The sequence below is a fragment of the Rhincodon typus genome, chromosome 16 (genome assembly GCF_021869965.1).
Source record: "Rhincodon typus isolate 14 chromosome 16, sRhiTyp1.1, whole genome shotgun sequence".
NCBI lineage: Eukaryota > Metazoa > Chordata > Chondrichthyes > Orectolobiformes > Rhincodontidae > Rhincodon > Rhincodon typus.
Window position 1 is genome coordinate 55649295 of NC_063347.1, and position 22854 is coordinate 55672148.

At 42.0% G+C, this 22854-nt stretch overlaps 1 protein-coding gene across 1 annotated transcript in view; it reads left to right on the top strand.

The window, feature by feature from the left end:
• dock3 (dedicator of cytokinesis 3) overlaps positions 1–22854 on the top strand; it is an 821127-nt gene that overhangs the window by 728123 nt on the left and 70150 nt on the right. The window contains exons 32-33 of the mRNA XM_048606243.1: positions 15821–15881; positions 16352–16445. Of these exons, the coding sequence (XP_048462200.1) occupies positions 15821–15881; positions 16352–16445 (155 nt within the window). The remainder of the gene's footprint in view (positions 1–15820; positions 15882–16351; positions 16446–22854) is intronic.

Consider the following 22854-nt stretch of genomic DNA (forward strand, 5'->3'; position numbering starts at 1 on the left):
TGAGAATAAGAGTTGTCATCCGTCAGCATAGAAATGATAAAATACAAAGAGTTGCAAAAGTACTTTGACTGCTGAAACATTGGTTCTTGTGAAGGCAGTAGTTATGAGATTCAATTATCAAATATTTGATGTGGGATTCTTTGAAAGGTGTACTGAAGATTGAATGCTTATTGATGTCATGTAAATATTCTTCCTTTGTAGGATAATACTGTACAATGAGTGTGCATGAGAAAAGATTTTGGATTGACCTTGTTAGCTTGAAAAAAATTTCTGAAATTAAGTTGGTAGATGCAAGTTATTAACTGATTGTTTTACAAAAAGAAATGCATTATGAATAAATTGCTGAGGGTCTTAGAGGAGGGGTGGCTCGTATTCTAAGTTTTATGTAGAGTATAGAAGTATTCTGTCCAATTTTGTTTGAAATTTTGACTGCACATATGAGCTTTAATTATTATTTGCAGAGAGAGAAGGGAACCCATCAATTGTGTGCCAATTGTAGTTAGTAGTGGGTAAGTGGTGGACATTAACTGGGGATTCACTTGTGTCCCTATAAATAAACACTGACTTAAGTTATGATTATTGGATTTAGAGAGGTGTAATGTTGTGTAAATAAATATTTTTAAAAGTGTTAAAAAAAGTATCCTTCACTATTTTTTTTAAATTCACACATGGGATATGTGCATCACTGGCAAGGCCTGCATTTATTGTCCATATCTAACTGTCCTGGAGTAGTTGGCTATGAGCTGTCTTCTTGAACCATTGCACTCCTTCGGACCTAGGGACACTGATGGGGCTCTTAGGAAAATAGTTCCAGGATTTTGATCCAGTAACAATGAAGGAATTACAATATAGTTCAAAGTCACAATACAGTGCGACTTGGTGGTATAAGTTGCAGGTGATGGTGTTCTCGCTGCCCTTGTCCTTCAGGATAGAAGGTTTAGAAGGTGCTGTTGAAGGAACCTTGGTGAGATATGCTACATTGCAAGTTGTAGATGCTGTGTGCTGCTGCCACTCGCTATCTGTGGTGAAGCAAATTACTGTTGACAGTGGTGGATGGGTGCCAGTCAAGTGGATTGCTTTGTTGTGGATGGTGTCAACTATTGTTGGAGTTGCACCCATCCAGGCAAATGGAGAGTACTCCATTACACACCTGACATGTGCTTTGTAAATGATGAACAGGGATTAGGGAGACAGGAGATGAGCTACTCGCTGCAGAATTCCTAGCCTCTGACCAGTTCTTGTAGCCACAGTATTTAGATGACTGGTCCAGATCAATTTCTTGTCAATAACCCCAGGAGGTTGACAGTGAGGACTCAGAAATGGTGACATCAAGGAGCAATGGCTAAATTCTCTCTTGTTAGAGGTCATTGCCCAGGACATGTATGGCACAAATGTTACTTGCTACATCAGCCCAAGCCTGGATCTCGTCCGGGTCTTTTTGCACATGGATACAAATTGCTTCAGTATCTAAGGAGACATGAATGGTGCTGAACACTGTGCAATCATCAGCAAACGTTCCTACTTCTGACCTTATAATGGAGGCAAGGTTATTTATGAAGCAGCTGAAGATGGCTGGACCTAAGACACTACCCTGGAAACACCTGCAGAAATGTCCTGGTACTGATATGACTCACTTGCTACAACCACAATCATCTTCCTTTGTACTAGGAATTACTTCACCTTGTGAAGAACTTTCACCCTGATTCCCATCTATTTGTTTTGGTAGGGCTCCTTGATGCCATACTCAGTCAAGTACTGCCTTGATGAGAAGGGTAGTCATTCTCACTTCATCACTGAAGTTGAGCTGTTTTTCCCATGTTGGACCAAGGCTGTAATGAGGTCGAGAGTCAAGTGACCCTGGTGGGAATCCAAACTAAGTAAACTTGGGGAGTGTAACATCTTAGGAATGGGAGAGGTTAGGAGTGATAGCAGATGATTGTTAGGGGGTGTTGAATAATCTGGTTGGAGAATAGACAAATTGTTGGGACAGTATGTGGGATTCCTTTACTGATAAGCTTGTTTGTACTGGAGGGAGGATTTCTATATCTGCTGGCTCATGAGCAATAGTGTAAATACACTTAGCTCATGGACTTAGCCTTTACAGCTCCCTTCATCTACTAAATGATACAAGGTTTGGAACACCATAATATAGAATAAAATCACTGATCTAATGAAGCCATACTTGTGACAGTCCTATTGCCCCATAATCCCCGTGTGTTGGCCACCTGCCCTTTGCCCTGCCTCCAATTAAAACTTGACATGGACAGGTTCAAGATGGGTTTAAATGTTTCCACTTGTAACTTCATAGAATCATAGAATCCTTACACAGTAGAAGCAGGCCATTCGGCCCATCAAGTCCACACCAACCCCCTCAAAGACCATCTCACCTAGAAATGCTGAAAGGGTGGTGTGAATAGATTCTTTGCTAATGAGCTTATGTCCAATATTGACTTTTACAGGTAGCTACATTTTGTCAGAAGGGCTTAAAAAATTACAAATCCATAAACATGTTATCATGTGCATAGAGCATAAACACCACAATGTGTCCCAGAGGCTGAAACGTATATTAGGTCTTGTCATCTTCAGTTCATTGGATTCCTCTGATGAAGCTGCCAGAAACCACAAGAGACCTCAAAGATTTTCTTTGTCATTTGTGATTATACCCAGTGTGAGTTTCAAACTCTGCACAATGATGGATGCATTGATTTGATTCGACATGGAGAGTCGTTAGATTCATGTCCATGTGTCCAAAGTGTGTGTGCATCTTTCTTAAATACAAAGCTATTCTCTCTCAGCACCTCCTATTAAATGTAAATCTGACTGCAGTTCATCTACATATTCATGTTTGCAGTTGTTTCATTGAATTGCTGTTCTCTGAACATTCTCATCTCACATGCTGCCTCATGCACAGCCTTCCCACCCTGTGCACATCTTCTCAGTTTTCAAATACATGACCATTTCTTTATAGCTGTCAGCAAGTATGCTTCCCAAGGTGCAACAAATACTGAATGAATCAAGTTCATCCCTAGCACAGTATTAGACAATTCAAGAGCACCTTGTTTTTTCAAAAAAATCATAAGTACCTGTTCAATGAAGAGTGCAGGAGGGCATGCCAGGAGCAGCAGTAGGCGTTCCTAAAAATGAGGTGTCAACCTGGTGAAGCTACCAAATATACTACATATTTGCCAAACAGCATAAGCAGCAAGTGATAGAGCTAAGCAATCCTAGAACAAACAGATCGGATCTAAACTCCCACATCCAATTAAACAACCCACTGGAGGAGGAGACTCCAAAAGTATCCCCATCCTCAATGATGGAAGAGCCCAACATAAGTGCAAAGGATAAGACTGAAGCATTCATAATAATCTTCAGCTAGAAGTGCCAAGTGAATGATCCATCACGGCCTTCTCCCGTGGTCCCCAGCATCACAGATGCCATCTTCAGCAAATTTGATTAACTCCATGTGATATCAATAAACAGTTGGAAGCATTGGTACTACAAAGGTTATGGGGCCTGAAAACATTCTGACAATAGTACTGAAGACTTGTGCTCCAGAACATGCCACACCCCTAGCCAAGCTTTCCTAGTACTGGTACAATACCGGCATCTAGCCGACAAGGTGGAAATTTGCACGGATACATCCTATAAACATCCAATCTGGCCAATTACCACCCCATCAGTCTACTCTTCAACATCAGTAAAGTAATGGAAGGTGTCATCAACAGTGCTGTCAAGCAGCGCCTGCTTGGTGGTGTCCTGTTTGTGTTCCACCAGGGCCATGCAGCTCCTGACTCCACCACAGCCTTGGTTCAAACAGGAACAAAAGAGCTGAATGCCAGAGGTGAGGTGAGAGTGAGGACTATCACTGATATCAAGGCCGCACTTAACTGAATGTGGGATCAAAGAGCCTAGCAAAACTGGAATCAATGAGTATGAGGGAGCAAGCTCTCCATTGGCTCTAGTCATAACTGATACATGGAAAGATGGATGTGGTTGTTGGAGGTCAGCTATCGTAGCTGCAGGAGTCCCTCAGCTTCTTCATCAATGACCCTCCCTCCATCATAAGGTCAAAAGTGGGGATGTTCGCCAATGATTGCTCAATGTTCAGCATAACTCACAACTCCTCCGATACTGAAGCAGCCCATGTTCAAATGCAACAAGATCTGGACAATATCCAGGCTTGAGCTGACAATTGGCAAGTAACACTTGTGCCACACAAATGCAAAGCAATAACCATCTCCAATAAGAAACAACATAATCACCAACTTTTGACATTCAATGTTTGTCACCAACACTGATTCACCCACTATCAACATCCTTGTGATTACCATTGACCAGAAACTTAACTGGACTCACCGTATAAACAGTGGCTATAAGAGCCGATCAAAGGCTAGATTACTGCAGTGAGTAACTCACTTATTGACTCCCCAGAGCCTGCCCGCCATCTACGAGGCACAAGTCAGGAATGTGATGGAATAGTCCCCACTTGTGTGGATGGGTGCAGGCCCAACAACATTCAAGAAGCTTTACACCAGCCTAGACAACCCACTTTTGCATCACATCCTCAAGCATCCACTCCTTCCACCAGCAATGCTCAGTAGCAGCTGTGTGTGTTATCTACAAGATGCACTACAGAAATTCACCAAAGATCCTTAGACAGAACCTTGCAAACTTACGACCACTTCCATCAAGAAGGATGAGAGTAGCAGATACATGGTAATCCCTACAAGCCGCTCATCATCCTCATTTGGAAGTTCCTTCACTGTCACTGGGTTAAAATCCTGGAAGTCCCTTCCTAAGAGCATTGTGGGTCTACCTACAGCATACGAACTGCAGCAGTGCAAGAAAGCAGCTGACTGCCATCTTTTCAAGGTTAGCTGGGGATGGGCAATAAGTGCTGGCCAACCAGCGATGCCCATGTCCCATGAGTGAATGAAAAATAGACAAAGTTTCATTTTAATATCTCAAGCAAAAGATGGCGCCTCTGTACTCTATCAGTATGACATTGACTTGAACATACAACCTTCTGATTTTGAGGCAAGTGTGTTACCACCCAAGCAAAGATTATAGAGACCTATAAAATGTATTTTGTTTTGTTTCCACTAGCAGTCCCAAGAATGAAAAAAATTCTTGTTCTGAATGACAGTGGAAGTAAAACCAGTGCCAACCCACAACCACTTCCATCTAGAAGGATAGAACGGCAGATACATGGGAACACCACCACCTGCAAGTTCCCCTCCAAGCCACTTACCATCCTGACTTGGAAATATATCACTGTTCTTTCACCGTCACTAGGTCAAAATCTTTGAATTCCTTTCCTAAGTACATTATGATCAACCTACAGCATGTGTTCTGCAGTGGTCAAGAGGGCAGTTCACCACCACCTTCTCAAGGGCAACTAGGGACAGGCAATAAATGTTGGCCAGCCAGCAATGTCCACATCCCACAGGTGAACAAAATAAAATTTGTCACAACGCATCCCCAATTTATTGCAGGAGGTGAATGATCATAGGAAAATTTTTTGAGAATAAGGAAGTCAGGACATTGTGTTACCATTACAACATGCAAAAGACTTAAAGGATCACTGATTAGTTTTCCTGTCCGGGGCCCATTTTTCTGACACAATTTCCAAGTATCCAATTTGTATTCCAGTCTACAGTAATCACTTTGAAATTAATAATTACATTTCATTAATTGTGCTGCATTAATTGTGTCAACAGTTATTGATATCACATTAAAAAACAAACATTATAATTAAAGTCAATCTTGTTTTCTGTTGCTTCTCATGACAGAAGTTACAAAATGCCACACAATAGCCCTTGTATAGGTTGTCGAAAGCTAGAAAATTTATATTTCTAATTGATGTTGTCCCCACATGTAGCATTGTATTTAATGGAAGAATATTAATGCCCTCTGCTTCTTCATCAGGTTTTATCGCACACCTTTTCCTTGACTTTTGGTATCAGTAAAATTAGATATTTAGTCTCTGTGCATAAGGATTAGTCAGTTAAGCTGCCAGTCAAATCTAGACCAAAAGGGTACCACCCATAACCGTACATACATGTGCTGAAGAAGCTAAACATCAGTGAGGATAAAGTAACCAGTTTGATTGACACCCCCTCCACCACCTTAAATGTTCACTCCCTCCATCAGTGATGCATGTCATAGTCAAAGAGCTGTGCAGCATGGAAACAGACCCTTCAGTCCAACTTGATAACAGGGTGTTTCATTTATGAGATGCACTGGAGCAACGCACCAAGCTCCCAAACTTGTAATGTCTATCATCTGGAGGGACAAGAGTAGCATTCATCAAGAAGCACTTCCACGTGCAAATTCCCTTTTATGTCACATAACTTCTTCTCAATCCCACAAATGTAACCACCAAAACCACAAGAACAACAGGTGTATTTGAATACCACCGTGTGTTGGTTCTTCTCCAAGCTGCACACCATCGTGAATTGTAGCTATATTACCGTTTCTTCAATGTGGTTGTGTCAAAATGCTGGAATTCACTCCCTAATAGCATTTTGAATATACAGTCACCACAGAGACTCTAACAGTTCTAGAAACCAGTTCACCACAGCTTCTCTGGGACAATTAGGGTTGAACATAATTGCTGGCCCAACTAGCAATGTCCATATTCTGTAAGTTAATAAATTTAGAATGTCATTGGTCTACTTCTTAAAATCTCTGCCGTGTTGAAACAGGCCCTTCGGCCCAACAAGTCCACACCGACCCTCAGAGCATCCCACCTAGACCCATCCCCCTATAACCCATCTAATCTACACATCCCTGAGCACTATGAGCAATTTAGCATGACCAATCCATCTAGCCTGTACATCCTTGCACTGTGGGAGGAAACCAGAGCACCCGGAGGAAACCCGCACAGACACAGGGAGAATGTGCAAACTCCACGCAGACAGTTGCCCGAGGGTGGAATCAAACCCGGGCCCCTGGCGCTGTGAGGCAGCAGTGCTAACCACTGAGCCACTGTGCTGCGATTTAAAAACCATTACTTGGACCTGCATTGCCTTTGTTGTCACACAGCCCTGAAACTCTCTGTATGTATAGCACAATGGGGTATCTTCATCCCATAGCCTGCAGCAGTTCAAAAAGGTGGCTCAACACCACCACCTCAAAGTAATTAGAGATGAATTGTAATGCAGGCTTTGCTAGTAACATTCACATCTTATGCTCAAGTTTAAAAAAGAAGCTTTGAATGTATGACGTGGTATAGCATTGGATAGACTGGGCAGCTAATTCACCCTGAACTTTGGTGGAAAGTCATAGAGATGTGTAAAAGAAAGGAGACAACAAGGTGCAAGGCTGGATGAACACAGCAGGCCAAGCAGCATCATAGGAGCAGAGAGGCTGACGTTTCGGGCCTAGACCCTTCATCAGAAAAGGGGGAGGGGAAGGGGGTTTTGAAATAAATAGGGAGAGAGTGGGAGGCGGATAGGTGGAGAAGAAACAAACAGGTCGAAGAGGCGGGGATGGGGCCAGGAAAGGTGAGTGTAGGTAGGGAGTAGGAAGAGGATAGGTCAGTCCAGGGAGGACGGACAGGTCAAGGGGGCGGGATGAGGTTGGTCGGTAGGAGATGGAGGTGCGGCTTGAGGTGGGAGGAGGGGATAGGTGGGAGGAAGAACAGGTTAGGGAGGCAGGGACGAGCTGGACTGGTTTTGGGATGCGGTGGGGGGAGGGGAGATGAGGAGCTCGAACAGTTCATACACTTCACTAACACCTTCCACCCCAACCTTAAGTTTACCTGGACCATCTCTAACACCTCTCTCCCCTTCCTGGACCTCTCTGTCTCCATATCGGGCAACCACCTCGAAACCGATATTCATTTCAAGCCCACCGACTCCCACAGCTACCTAGAATACTCCTCCTCCCACCCACCTTCCTGCAAAAATGCCATCCCCTATTCCCAATTCCTTCGCCTCCGCCGCATCTGCTCCCAGGATGAGGCATTCCACTCCCGTACATCTCAGTTGTCCTCGTTTTTCAAGGACCGTAACTTCCCCTCCTCGGTGGTCGAGAACGCCCTCAACCGTGTCTCCCACATCTCCCGCACCTCATCCCTCACACCCCGTTCACGCAGTAAGAACCAAAAAAGAATCCCCCTCGTCCTCACGTACCACCCCACCAACCTCCGGATCCAACGCATCATCCTCCGACACTTCCGCCATCTGCAATCCGACCCCACCACCAAAGACATTTTTCCCTTCCCACCCTTATCTGCTTTCTGGAGGGACCACTCTCTCCATGACTCCCTTGTCCGCTCCACACTCCCCTCCAGCCCCACCACACCCGGCACTTTTCCCTGCAACCGCAGGAAGTGCTACACCTGCCCCCATACCTCCTCCCTCACCCCCATCCCAGGCCCCAAGAAGACTTTCCACATCAAGCAGATGTTCACCTGCACATCTGCCAATGTGGTATACTGCATCCGCTGTACCCGGTTTGGCTTCCTCTACATCGGGGAAACCAAGCGGAGACTCGGGGACCGCTTTGCAGAACACTTACGCTCGGTTCGCAACAAACAACTGCACCTCCCAGTCGCGAACCATTTCAACTCCCCCTCCCATTCCTCAGACGACATGTCCATCCTGGGCCTCCTGCAGTGCCACAACGATGCCACCCGAAGGTTGCAGGAACAGCAACTCATATTCCGCTTGGGAACCCTGCAGCCCAATGGTATCAATGTGGATTTCACAAGTTTTAAAATCTCCCCTCCCCCCACCGCATCCCAAAACCAGTCCAGCTCGTCCCTGCCTCCCTAACCTGTTCTTCCTCCCACCTATCCCCTCCTCCCACCTCAAGCCGCACCTCCATCTCCTACCGACCAACCTCATCCCGCCCCCTTGACCTGTCCGTCCTCCCTGGACTGACCTATCCTCTTCCTACTCCCTACCTACACTCACCTTTCCTGGCCCCATCCCCGCCTCTTCGACCTGTTTGTTTCTTCTCCACCTATCCTCTCCTCTGTCCCTCTTCTATCCGCCTCCCACTCTCTCCCTATTTATTTCAAAACCCCCTTCCCCTCCCCCTTTTCTGATGAAGGGTCTAGGCCCGAAACGTCAGCCTCTCTGCTCCTATGATGCTGCTTGGCCTGCTGTGTTCATCCAGCCTTGCACCTTGTTGTCTCGGATTCTCCAGCATCTGCAGTTCCTACTATCTCTGTAAAAGAAAGGAGCTGCTTTTATATGACACTTCCTTGTACTCAGAGCTTGTAAAATAAATTTATTTACAACATTTTTAATTGCTGTTGATAAATAGTTAAATGCAGCAGTCACTTGAGTTCCATGAGAACACAAACAGAAAATGAGATGAATGGCTGATGGATCAGTTTTTGATTAAACTAGATGAGAGAGGAAAGTTAACATAGCATCAGAGAATACCTATGGGACAATGTCCACCTGAACCACCAGACCAAGTAGACAGGACCTCAATTTAGTATCTCAGCAAGCGAACACTGCACCTTCGACAATGCAGCATTCTTTCAATAGTGCAGTCATTTGTTAGCTGAGGTTAGTTCTTTCCATGACCATCCACAGCTGTTCTTCATTGGCAATAGCAACTAGGATTATGACTCAGGCCTTGTCCATCAAATTCTCTCTTTTCCTATATTCCATTCAACTTGTTAACTAAAATTAGAGCCAAGTGATTTAGGAGGGAGTCAAAAATAGAAATTGCTGGAAAAGCTGAGCAGGTCTGGCAGCATCTGTGGAGATAAATCAAAAGTTAGCATTTTGGGTCACATGACCCTTCCTCAGAACACTGATTTCTCTCCACAGATGCTGCCAGACCTGTCGAGCCTTCCCAGCAATTACTATTTTTGTCTCTTTTTTATGGCATCCGCAATTCTTTCAGTTCTGATTTAGGAGGGAAATTGGGAAACAATTTTTCACAGAAATAATAGTAGAAGTGTGATATTTTCTCTCCCAAAAGGCTGCAGACACTGATTCAATTGGATCAGTTGAGATTGAGATCAACGGATTTTTGGTAGGTAAATGTATAAAAGGATATGGAGCTAATCCAGGTTAATGGAGTTGAACAGCCAAGATCTGTTTGGCTAGTGGAGCAGGGTTCAGTGGCAGCATGACATATTCCTGCTGTTATGTTCTTCATTCTGGCTGCACCTGACTTTGGATGAGATGGAGAATTGCAGCCATAATCTATACCCCACTAATCCACGATGCTAATAGACTTACTTAGTGGAGATGCAGTACGATGTATAGGACACAATTCCAATGGGTTTCAGGAACAGATATATATGCATAAATTGTTGAAAGTTGCAAGGCAGGTTGAGAGAAAATCTAATAATGCATACAGGGTCCTGGCCTTTATAAATTGATAGAGTACAAATCAAGGAAATTATGATAAACTTTTGTAAAACACTTCTTCAGCATCAGCTGGAGATATGTGACCAATTCTGGGCACTGTAATTTTGTAAAGATGTTAAGGTTTAGAGAGAGAGCAGAAAATACTTCCAAAAATGTTTCTGTTATTCATACAACTTCATCATCGATGTCCGATGATTTCAGATCACATGGGACTAGGACATGATGAGTGCAAGATCTAAAAATGTTCAACTGTACCATGCCTCTGTAAAGAACATAAGTAGGTAAGGAAATGTTGTACAGTTTGCACAAGCCTGGTGTCCAGACCACATCTATCTACATGTAGCTTCCAGAACCATCTCCTGACATTTCTACATGTCAACAGTGGTGTGTAATCTGCCAATAGTGTATGATTGATCTCAACTGTCATTGGTAAAGGATAGGAAATTTTAAAAGCCTTTGGACACCAGAGCACACTGGGGGTAAACGCCCCCATCAGTAATCAGAGCAGCTGTACAATATTGGAGCCAAGCAACTGGTGGGACCGTGCAGAACAATGGAAAAAAATCACACTTCCTCCCAGACTCTTATGCAACATGGTTAGCCCAAACCAAACAGTCAACTGGGTTGATTGGTACCATCACTTCAACAAGTATTGGGCTGTAAGTGGCATCTTTCAAATACCTGACAAGAATCAGGTTAGTCTCCTGTAGTTGCAGCAGTGCTGACGCCATTCTTATTAAGCTGATGATTGAGAAGCAAACTGTGAAATATCACAACTTCATTACAGCCTCTAATTTTTGTTCTTGTTTATAAGACAATCTGACAACAGACCAAAACAAATTTGGCACCAACTTCCAAAGTTCTGTGTCAACTTTAATTTCTTTCTTAGTAACCTCAATCAATCACCAACTGCATGTGGGCAATGGAGGGCCTCAAGTGCTTACAACACAACAAGAAAGCAGAGGATGCAGTCGCTGCTAATACTTCAACTACATATTGTGTTGGTGTCTTAATACACTAGGCTTGTACAGCCATAACTGCAGATTGAAGCTCCAGTAAGCAGAGTGGGCATTTTAAAATGATATCCCACAGCAACAAACCTCTAACACCAAGTCAGAAAAACAAGTTGTTGAAAACAACAGACAGGAATTACCCTTCTTGGGAAAGATCATAATAATATTATCGTGAATAGTCAGTGGATATATTCCAAATTAGACACTCCTTTCTGTTGTTATCCAGCAGCTTGTGGCAGAGGTGCCTGAAGTCAAATGAAACTAAGGAACAAGAAATAATTATACATTAAGTGAGGGCTAATCGAGTGAGAACTTGACTGGGTGTGATATATGCATATAGGGAATCTGTATTTGGTGGGGTTGGAATTGGTGGTGAGAATGCTGGAATAAGCGTCTGACGACCATAGCTGAAGTTTCATATCTTCCAACCATCACCTACATGATTTCACAATCCAAGGAACGTTCAACAGAAAATGATTGGGTAATTAACAGTTACTCTTTAATGTAGATAGAGGAAGTCAAATTATGTACAGTCTTGATATTATCCCAAATAAGAAATGCTCATGACTGAGCCAGTTTGCTTGGATTTCTGACATATCCACAAGGTGTAGGAGCTGAACAAATGCAACAAATCAGAGAAATTCAAATTAGATTTTTTAAAGCTACTTGTTTACCATATTACAGTAAGGTCAGGTGCCAAGCCATTATACTTACTTACACCACAAAAGGTTCCACATTTACGTTTGCGAAAGGTGAGACAAAACCTGGAACTTTCATGCATTGAAATGGCTTTAAAAAGGGACCAAATCATTGACTTAAAGTGACAACACCAATCATCTGTTTTAGTGCAGATTAAACAACAGACAGACAAACTGAATTTGACATTTTATCCAAAGGAACCAAAATCATCTAGCAAACATCAGTCCCCATTCCCCATAACCTCGGAGGTGTGAAGATTCCCATTTCCTTATATGAGCCTGTATGAGTATGTTCACATGTTGGAGAGGAAAATCACGCTGAAATTACCAAGGTTGGAGACAATAAACTCAGACGTAAAAATACACGAGCATGTATTTCAATCAGCTGCTTGTGGCAGAAGAGTGAAGGTGGATTTCTGATTGCAGAGCTGAAATCAACTGAGAAAGCTCTGCCTCCCAAAAAGCACCTAATAACAATCCAAATCAAAATGAAACATCAGAACACTCAGAACTCAAAGGATACTGCAATTTTCACTACTGCTAAAGATTCAAGACACCAACTTAACAACTCTGGTCCTCATTTAAAATTTTGTGCATCAAGTCACCCTAAGGGCTTTAAATAATATATTCCTTTCATCTTCCTATCATTCTGGACACTTTGTATTTGTGTATGTATGTTTGACATCATGTCTTTATTACTTTTATTGGGGTTAGCTGATAATAAATGTGTTCTTTCTTTCATGTAAGAAAACCTTAACTTCTAATTGGCTTGTTGCTACTACTGTGGAAATTAGTTAGCTATATTTTAATTGAACTTTTGTATTAACGAGAACTTAAATCTTTATTGCAGCCAAATGAGGAGTCTTAAAAGAGGGGAGCTAAATCACACCCACCTCACCTGGCCTTAACAAAATTGAATGCTTGGAGTCTGGGATAATCCCACAAAAGAACTGGAAAGGGGAAAATAAAATTTTCTTTTAAAAGCCACTAATTTACAAAATGCAGAAAGGTTTTCTTTTCAGTCTGCAATATTAAAGTGTGAACCTGAGACATTCACACTTCAAGATATTTTCTAATCAACCTGTTCAGTAATGTTATTACACACTCCTGGAGCAGATGGGACTTGAACCGAGGCCTCGGTGCTCAGAGATGTGGATACTACCACTGCACCACAAGATCGCTCTCCACACTTCAATGCTTTCAAAAAACAGGATGTCATAACTTACAGAAAGTTGTAGGTGATATCTTGGCAAAATTAGGTGTGGCTAGGCACTGAAAGACGGAGTTCCACCTGAAAGCAAGGCAAACAGAAATTGCAAAATTGGTGATGAAGCATCTAGAGGTTGAAAATAGATAAATTAAAACTGGAGCAGTAGAAATTTGAACTTGGATTCCAAGAGGAGAAAAAAGGGAAGAGAATTCTAGGAACAGGAAAAAGAGAGAGGGAGAGACGGTGGAAATTAACCGTAATTTGACTGTAATTAAACTGCAATGAAAGGGAAAAGGAGAAAGAGAAGCGCAAAAGGGTAGGAGAAATGGACTTTAACTTGAAACATTTTGAGCTGAGAGGGGGAGTCCTAATGTGCCATTGAAGTCACCTCTGGTGAGGAAATCACCCTAACCCAGACTTAAGGAATGTAGTGTTAAAATTTATTCACCTCATCCCCTTGTTTGATGAAGAAGAGGTTTCTTTGTCTCTTTCAAATGATTAGTACGATAGTTAAGGTGGTTAGTCCAACAATGTTGTGGAGATGCCAGTGTTGGACTGGGCTGGACAAAGTCAGGAGTCACACGACATCAGGTTATAGTCCAACAGGTTTGTTAAAGTTACAAGCTTTCGGAGCGTTGCTCCTTCACCAGCTTTTGCAGAGTAGGACAAGATGGGAGAGCAACTAGCTAGAGGCAACAAAAGGTGCTATCCTAGATGTGTACCATTTTGTACCAAAAATTCCATACCCTGAAGAATAGCCTAACCATACATAACAGAAATTTCAAGGCTTAAGCAGCTTGCTTTTGACTGGTAAATACGAGCACTTAAGGTTGAGGTTACTTACCAAAACTTTTGTGAAGTAATTGTTCTTACAGAGTTCAAAGACTCCATACCCTTGACAATTTCATAAACTCGGAAAGGCTGTGGTCTTGAAACTTTGACACAACCCTCAGACAAGCTGGTGAGAAAAATAAAGTGATACAGTAAAAGTAGAACTGGCTCTGACCATTAAGTGACAGGGTCTGGAGAGGAGACACCTCAGAAACCACACCAATTGCTTCCTCTGCAGGAAGCCAGGCTATTAATAGAAAATTATACTCAGGCTACTGATGTCTGTAACATTAAAGATGGTCAAACAGGACCATGCTTGGTCTTGGATAAACACCAACACTGGACATTTGACAGAGTCAAGGAGGTACTGTCTTCAGCAACATTGCTCCTCTAAGTTGCAGACTTATCCACTATAATTGTTGTTGATATAATGGACAACACAAGTGACACAATTAGAAATCATGTCTTCAATACCTTGGAGACTCCCAACCACCAAACTGAACTGTGGGCTCTGGCCTGGCACTTGGTTAGGCCAGGTGCCCTGATGTTTTTATTGAAGTGTGACTAATCTGAGGTCTTTAGGAATGATAACTCTTCTATCATAGACCAACAAAACATGCAGATACTAAGGTGGTCGCACTGTTAAAAGTACTGCTTAGGAACAACTTCAGACCATTCTGTAGCACAGAACCCACGTATCAGTGTGCAGTTGGCATCACCATTTTAGGCTGCTCAAATTTCCTCTAGCTTCAGGGAAGTTGCCAAGGGTTCTTCTCCTTGGGAAAGAGAAGGTTGATGTCTGGACAGAGGTGTTCAAAATAATGAAGAGTCTAGACATAGTAGATAGACAGAAATTATTCAGGTTGGCTTAAGGATCGAAACCAGAGATGCATATTAAAGGCATTTGGCAAAAGAGCCAAAGGCAACATGTGGAGTATCATTTTTTATGCATCAAGTGATTAGGACCTAGCATCTACTCCCTGAGTGTGTGGTGGAGGCATGTTCAGTTGCAGCTTTCAAAATGGAGCTGGTTAAGCATTTGCAGAGTGAACTTTCTCAGAGTTTCAAGGAAAGAGTGAGTCTAGTGAAATTTCTCTTGCAGACAGTGGCATAGAGTTGACAGACCAGTGGCCACCTTGTGTGCTGTAAGAGTCATAGAGATGTACAGCACAAAAACAGACCCTTTGGTCCAACTCATCCATGCCAACTTTATGTCCTAAATTAGTTTAGTCCCATTTGCCAGCATTTGGCCCATACCCCTCTTAAACCCCTCCTATTGATATACCCTTCCAGATGCCTTTTAAAATGTTGTAATTGTACCAGCCTCCACCACTTCCTCTGGTAGCTCATTCCATACACACACCACCTTCTGCGTGAAAAGGTTACCCTTTAGATCCCTTTTATATGTTTCCCCTCTCACCTTAAACCCATGCCATCTAGTTTTGGACTCCCCAGTCCTGGGGAAAATTCTATAATCTGTATAAATTGGAGTATGTTGCTGATCTTTGGCACTCACATGATCAATCATTTGATGAAACTTATAGACGCAGTTCTCCATGAAAGGAACTCAGATCAAGTGGCATCTTGAGTCTGGCTCCATGCAGAAAGTTAGCTATACAGTATCAGAACTGAAATCCTGTGCAGAAACTACAATCAGAAGCTACAAATTCTTGTCATGTGACATGCAATTTTTTTGAGTCCAAGCTCCTTTCTTCTCCTCAGGGATTGTATGAAAGGGGATGAAACTGAAAATAAGAAGATTGGTTGTACTGTTAATTTGTTGGTAAGCAAGTAATTTTCTGTCTGTTTAAATTTTATTTGTACTCTTAACAGTGCATTAAAATATTTTTCCAATTTTGGTACCTAATGTCAGCAGCAAATACTTTTAGGTCAAGCGCATTAGAGATTAGTTACAGAGTTAAGGTTTTTATTCCTTTTGCCTTTAAGTCTTACATAGAATGCTACAGAGCATTAGATGTTCTCAGTATGGCAATGCCAAGCACACCCAGGCCAGATGCAGTATAGGTTAGGCAAAAAGTAAAGCTCTCCTGACACAATCTCACCAAAGAGATTCAGGATTGGTACAGAACAGGTAATATGTAGGTACATGTTCCAAGGCTGTATTGTTAGAGACTTAAAAATAATAAATGGGCAGTAATCAATGTTCAAGGGTGAAGTGTGTAATTTAAAATGATCTCTTTCACTTGCCTGTTCCAACTGTAATATGCTTACAGATATTTACAATTATTTCAGAATTTTTATAAATCTGAGATTAACAAGGAGGAAATGTATATCCGTTACATCCATAAACTGTGTGACATGCATCTGCAGGCTGATAATTATACAGGTAAGAATCAATAAGCTTGTTCCTTTCCATATTTTAAACAAGTCTGGAAGTTCTGGATAATTTCACCCTGGATTTGTACTTCTAGTCACTTTTCTGGTCTTTTCTAGTGATTTAAAAAAATGAGGATCTGTATTTCTTCAAAAAGAATCTTAAAATATGTTCTTCTCTGTTACCATGTCCACCATTCAGCCTTCCTTTTAAAAATTGAACAGTCAACATAGTGGAACCTTTATTCTTTAACTCAGGCTTGATGAATAATGGAAATTATATCATGGGTGTTTATATTTTGTCAGTTTGATCCATTTGATTACACTCTTGGCTCAGAACTGAAGGCTGTCAATTCAAGTATTCCCAAGGAAGTACTATTCTTAAGATGAGATATTGAATTGAGGACATTTCCAATCGTTAAAGTGAATGTAAAAGAAAATCCCAACACAGTTGACAAAAAAAACTTGGATTGACCTCCCATCCTGGTTAGAATTCTGTCCCAAACCTGCAGTACCAAAAGCAGTTTAACTGATATTTATGTCATTTGTTTGGTACGTGTAAAATATCAATATTTAGTGGTAATGACTGCATTTCAAATAATTAATTGCATGGAAAGTGCTTTGACATGTTTTGAGAGATGTGATAAAGAACTTTATAAATGCAAGTTAAGACATAAGAAATAGAAACAGGAGTGAAGATAGAAAAGGACCTGAGGTCTTAAGCACCTGAAGGATTATGGAAACAACAAAACAGCGAATCCTGATTGTGATGTCCTGACCAATCAAATTCAAATTGCCTGCTCTGAAAGCGATCCCCCCCTTTAATAGCAATTTAGATCCTCAATTTTTCCATTTTGATCTGCAGTAGGTAATGAAAGTTGACAGTTCCTTAGAAACCACCACCAACAGTGGAGTGAACAGCCGAGGACTGAAAGCTCCCCAGATTACGAACTGCATGCACTATCTAATGGTCAGATTTTGTTTGAAGATTTCCAACAGTGAGGTTCCTTCTATTAGAGAGGTCCCATTGGTGTCACAGTTCTCTTTGGGTAGGGTGAGACATTGATTGGACTCCTTGTGGTTCTAAGATGACAACTGACTTTGAGCCAAGTCAGCTGTCTGTTCTTAGACATGTGGGAAATATCTGCATGGGAAATGAGTTCACCCTCAACATATTAATTAGAAACCCTACAGAGGTCTAGGTTTCTACATAAACTGATTTTGTGAACATGACGACAGATTTCTATCAGTAACAGAAACGCAAACTGATCTGAGGGGTTCATGACTCCCAATTCTGAGATATAGCAAGAAACTCAGGTCACAGGTATCCTAAAGATGAGACTGAAAAAAACTAAACTCAAAAATATAGAAGGTAATAACCTGATGCAATGTTCTCAATCTACAGTAGATAGATGGAATTCACTTTTAAGGTTTCAAAGTTTTGACCCTCAGCTCTGCTGCACTGTTGGTGGTGGGTTCTAAGGAACTGTCAACTTTCATTACCTACTGCAGATCAAAATGGAAAAATTGAGGATCTAAATTGCTATTAAAGGGGGGATCGCTTTCAGAGCAGGCAATTTGAATTTGATTGGTCAGGACATCACAATCAGGATTCGCTGTTTTGTTGTTTCCATAATCCTTTCTTCCATGACAAAGATGCACTATGTGGATATATTTCTTTCAACAAAGAACAGGGCCCTGTGTGTGAACAAATGTAGCTTCTAAAATATGACGTGTGAGTGCCATAGGAGTATGGTGCATAGGTAATAAGGCAAGTTAGGGACGATAGTGTGAGTAATCTCAGTTAGCATCATGGAGAGAAATCCTCCATGAAACTTGACAAAATTGGCACTTAACTGATTTCTGGTAAAATTCGGCTGTATGTTTTGAGTTTTGAAAACACAGGCTAGTTGAGCATGGTTGGCATGCTGCCTGCTGTGTGCAATTATTACAGACCTGTTGCTTTATGAAGTTTCTTTCTGAAGTGAAGGAGTTGAAACTTGAAATTAGATTCAGCAGCTGTAAAGCTTCTTAAGTTGAGCAGTAGATATTTGTCCATACAAGCAGGCTCAGCAGGTCATCAAGAGGGAGCAAGTTTCTTGTACCCCACCAATTCTGTGGTTACAGCAGTTGCAGATTGCCTGGATTCTTTTAGTAGAATAGCAGTTGATTTCTGAAAACTTTCCTCATTGAACTCCATTGACCAATAACCTTCACCTCTGATTTGTCTCAGAACTCTTGGGCTCTGCACAAAATGATCATTCTGATTTTGTCTTCATAGAATTAAACACTTAACATGGCTGTTTTCCCAAACTGTCAGATCGTGGTTCCATATTCAGTACAAAAACAGAAACAGCTGGAAAAACTCAACAGTTTTGGCAACATCTGTAGAGAGAATTAAAGATAATGTTTTGAGTCCAGTGACCCTTCATCAGAACTGAAAATAGATGGGAAAGGGTGGTATTTATGCTGATGGCCAGTTAGGAAGAGTGAATTAAGAACATGGAGATGGAGCTGAGACAGAGAGAGAGAAGGGATAAGGGAAAAGGCAAGCAGAGATAGCTAATGATAAGCAGAGAGAGAGAGAGAAAAATGTATAGGGTGCTAAAGAGAAGTATGAATAGTTGAAAACAGGTTGACTGTGCAATACAATCTAGGACCATGGGGTATGGATGGAGAGTAACCGACATGAAATAGCAGAAGATGAGGTGTTCCTCTAGCTTCCGTTAAGCCTTACTTGAGAACACAGCACACGAGTCAGAAACGTTGGCATGGAAACACGATGCTCTGTTGCAGTGGCAGTCAACTGGAAGTTCGGGGTCACATTCACAGACCAAGCTTAGATATTCAGCAAAGCAGTCACCCAGCCTGTATTTCGTCTCCCTGCTGTATAGGAGACCACATTATGACCTGCAGATATGGTGGACTAGATTGAATGAATTGCATGTACATTTCTGCTTCACCTGGAAAATGTGCCTAGGGCCTTGGATAATGAGGAGAGGGGAGGTAAATGGTCAAGCTTTGTACCTTCTTCAATTGCATTAGAAAGTGTCAAGGGGTTTGTGAGAAAGTGTTGGGGGGAGTGGACCAGTGTGTTCCGGGGGGAATGGTTCCCATGGAATGCTGACAAGGTGGGGAAGGGAAATCAGTCTGATGATGGCATCCAGCTGAAGATGGTGGAAATAGTGGTTTACGGTCATTTAGATATGGATGCAGGTGAGGTGGAAAATGAGAACCAAGGGAATGCTATCATTGTCATAGGAGGAGAGGAAAGGGGTGAGGGCAGTGTTGCAAAGTTGGGTAGAGTATTAGTGGATTGGAAGGCAGGATGTTTGAATTTGATTTTCGTAAAATGACAGGGGGAGGAGTGTGTGGTCCCTTTAAAAGTTGATGTGTTTTTTAGACTTGGAGTTTAAAAAAAATGTATGCAGGTAACAGCAGATGCACAGAGAGCTCTTGAAATTGAAACATTGTATCAGAAGCCTATACTGTTAACAGGGAAAGCAGCATTTTTACCAAGACAACAGGTTTTTGAATTTAGCCAATTAATTTAAACCAGACCCTAGATATGAAAGCCCAATTAAGTTTAAATCTGATGGTTTTGACAACATAGAGCCAATCCTATTGTAAGAAATTAATACGTCATCAAGTATGTAAGAGAAGAGGGCATTTGAAAATCAGTGTGAGAGCAACTGTCATCTGTTAAGAGAACAGCTCTCAACAGCCGTCAGCTCTAAAGAAAGAGAAATTCATTGGCTCTCATGGAAATGTCTAAGAGCTCAGAATAAGCACCATCTAAATAAAGGTACTATGGCATTCTTAGCTAATATTCCTGACACACGAATTCCATGAAGAAAGGTGTTCCTGACTGGAGGACCGCGAAGAAGGCGAAGAACATTCCGGAAGATGTACCCTGGCTGTAATTTCGAGAGACTAAGTTTTAATTTATTTTTTCCTATTACTTTGGTTTATATAAGTGGGACTTTATTGGAACAGCATGACATTAGAATTTTGTTTTATTCAGGATTAGTTAGTAGTTAAGGGGGTAATTGTTCGGTTTGTTAGTCGCTCTGTTAATTTATTCACGGTTAGAGTTAAATAAATTGTTACTTGTTGCTTATGAAGTGAGTATCAGGGATTTCTTTCATTTAACCACTCCACCACCGCTTCGTAACAGCAGAAGTATGGGAAAAGGGTCCAACATGGCTGAGGGCCCTATCAACCACAGCGGCAGGGAATCCTCAGGTGAAGAAAAAGGTGGACATAGTTGAAGCCCTCTTGTGGAAGGGTGGCATTATCAGAAAAGATACAACAGAGATGGAGAAACTGGGAGAATGAAGTGGAGTCCTCATAGGAAGCAGGGTATGAGGATGTATTTTCAAGGTAGTTATGAAGTCAGTGGGTTTGTAATGGTTATCACTGGTGAGCCTATCCCCAGAAACGGAAGCAAAGATGTTGTGGAAGGAAAGGACGAGTCGCAGGTGAGCCAGGTGAAGGCGAGAACAGGGTGGAAATTGAAAGCAAAATTGATAAATTTATCCAATTTCGGATGAGAGAGGGCAGCAGCCTCAATGATGTCATCAATTTACCAAAGAAATAGTTGTGGGTAGAGGTCAGAGTAAGACTGAAACAAGGAATGTTCTACATAATCCACAAAGAGATATGCATAACTGGGGCCCATGCGATACCCATGGCCACACCTTTCATCTGAAGAAAGTGAGAGGAGTAAATGTTCAAAGTAAGGATGAGCTTGGCCAGTCAGAGGAGGGTGGTGGTGGATGGGGATGATTCACACCTTCTCTTAAGGAAGAAATGGAGAGCCCAAAAACCATCCTGCTGGGGGATGAATGTGTAAAAGGATCATACATCCCTGGGGAAAAGGAGGTGACTGGTGCAGGTAAACTGGAAATTTTGAAACCAAGATAAAGCATTGGATGACTCACAGTAAGTGGGAAAGGACTGGATAACAGGAGATAAAATCAAGTCAAGAATGGAAGAAATCGGTTCCATGGGGCAGGCGCAGGTTGAAACAATGAGTCTGCCTTGGCAGTCTTCCTTGTGGATTTTGGGAAGAAGGTAGAAGTGTACTGTACGAGGTTGACAGACAGTGAGGAGGGAAGCTGTGGGGAGGGGGTGGTGTAGGGGGGCTGGTGGGTTGGTGGAGTGGGTGAATAAGTTCCCAGATGAGATGAGGTCATCATGGAGATGATAGCTGGTGTTCAATTGTGGGGAGAAAGGAGGAGGTCACCACAAGCCAGTACTTATCCTCCGCAATGTGAGGCCACTACACTACACACCACCTTTATTGGCAGATTTGATTATGGAGTCAGAGTTGGATCTGAGAACATGGAGAGTAGCAAGTTCAGAGAGAGTTGGGTTCAAATAGGTGAGGGAGCAGAGAAATTAAGGCAACAGATGTCACGTCGATAGTTCTCAATGAACAAGTCAAGTGCAAGTACGAGACCAGAGGAAGGGATCCAGGTACAGGGAGAGTGTTGGGGGCAGGTGAAGGGGTCTGTGGGGTTGGATGGGGAAAGAACCCCTGTACAAAGAAATTGGGCACAGAGAACAAAGGTGACGGAAGAAGATCTTGACATCATGTCATGCCCAAAATATGTTGAACATCAGTGTTGAAGGTCAGAAGGTGTGATAAATTCCCAGCAAGAAGTGGTGTTAGAGGAAGGGATGAAGTCAGAGGGAAGGGGAGGAAGATTTGAGAAGGGCCTGAATATCTGAGTTATTGCAGCTTGCATTCCTCAATACCTGAAAGGAGAAGAAAAGGTTTCTGGTTAAAACGTTGAATGAAGTAGACTGGGGGACAGGACAAGTTTGAGATAGCATGAGGCAGTGTTGATGGAGAGAGAGATTGAATGTGTGCATATCGCAGTGGATTACACTGAGTGTGGACCTCAGGATGTAGTGAGAATAGCTGCTCGAGGAACATTGTATATCATGGAGACGTCTGTGTTCCTGGTGGATTAGAAATACAAAGGTGAAACTTAAGTTGGAATCCATAGAGTCTGAGCTGGAGGGAGTCACTGAGGAATGATATTTTGCTATGAAAGCAAGTTTTGGTGAATATTCAGTATTGGGCTAGCTTAGATCTGGAGCATAGCCCCATCCATCATCTTTTAGTCAAGGTAATTATAAATTTAAATGTCTCAACCATTAACTTGAATGGCTGCAATTGTTCCAAGTTTGGTGATGTAGGAAAATGCTGTACTCCATTCCTTCAGGTGTCTGTTTACCATTGTAGAAATGCTCATCAAGTTTCAAAAGTCTGTCTGTAATACATCTTGAAATAAGCAGTCTTGTTCCTCTATATGGTTGATCATAGTTGAATCTGCAAGAGAACTTTTTGTGAGGCTTTTTTTGTATAAACAATGCTCCATTTTACAAGAAGAAAGCAGTTTCTTATAAAG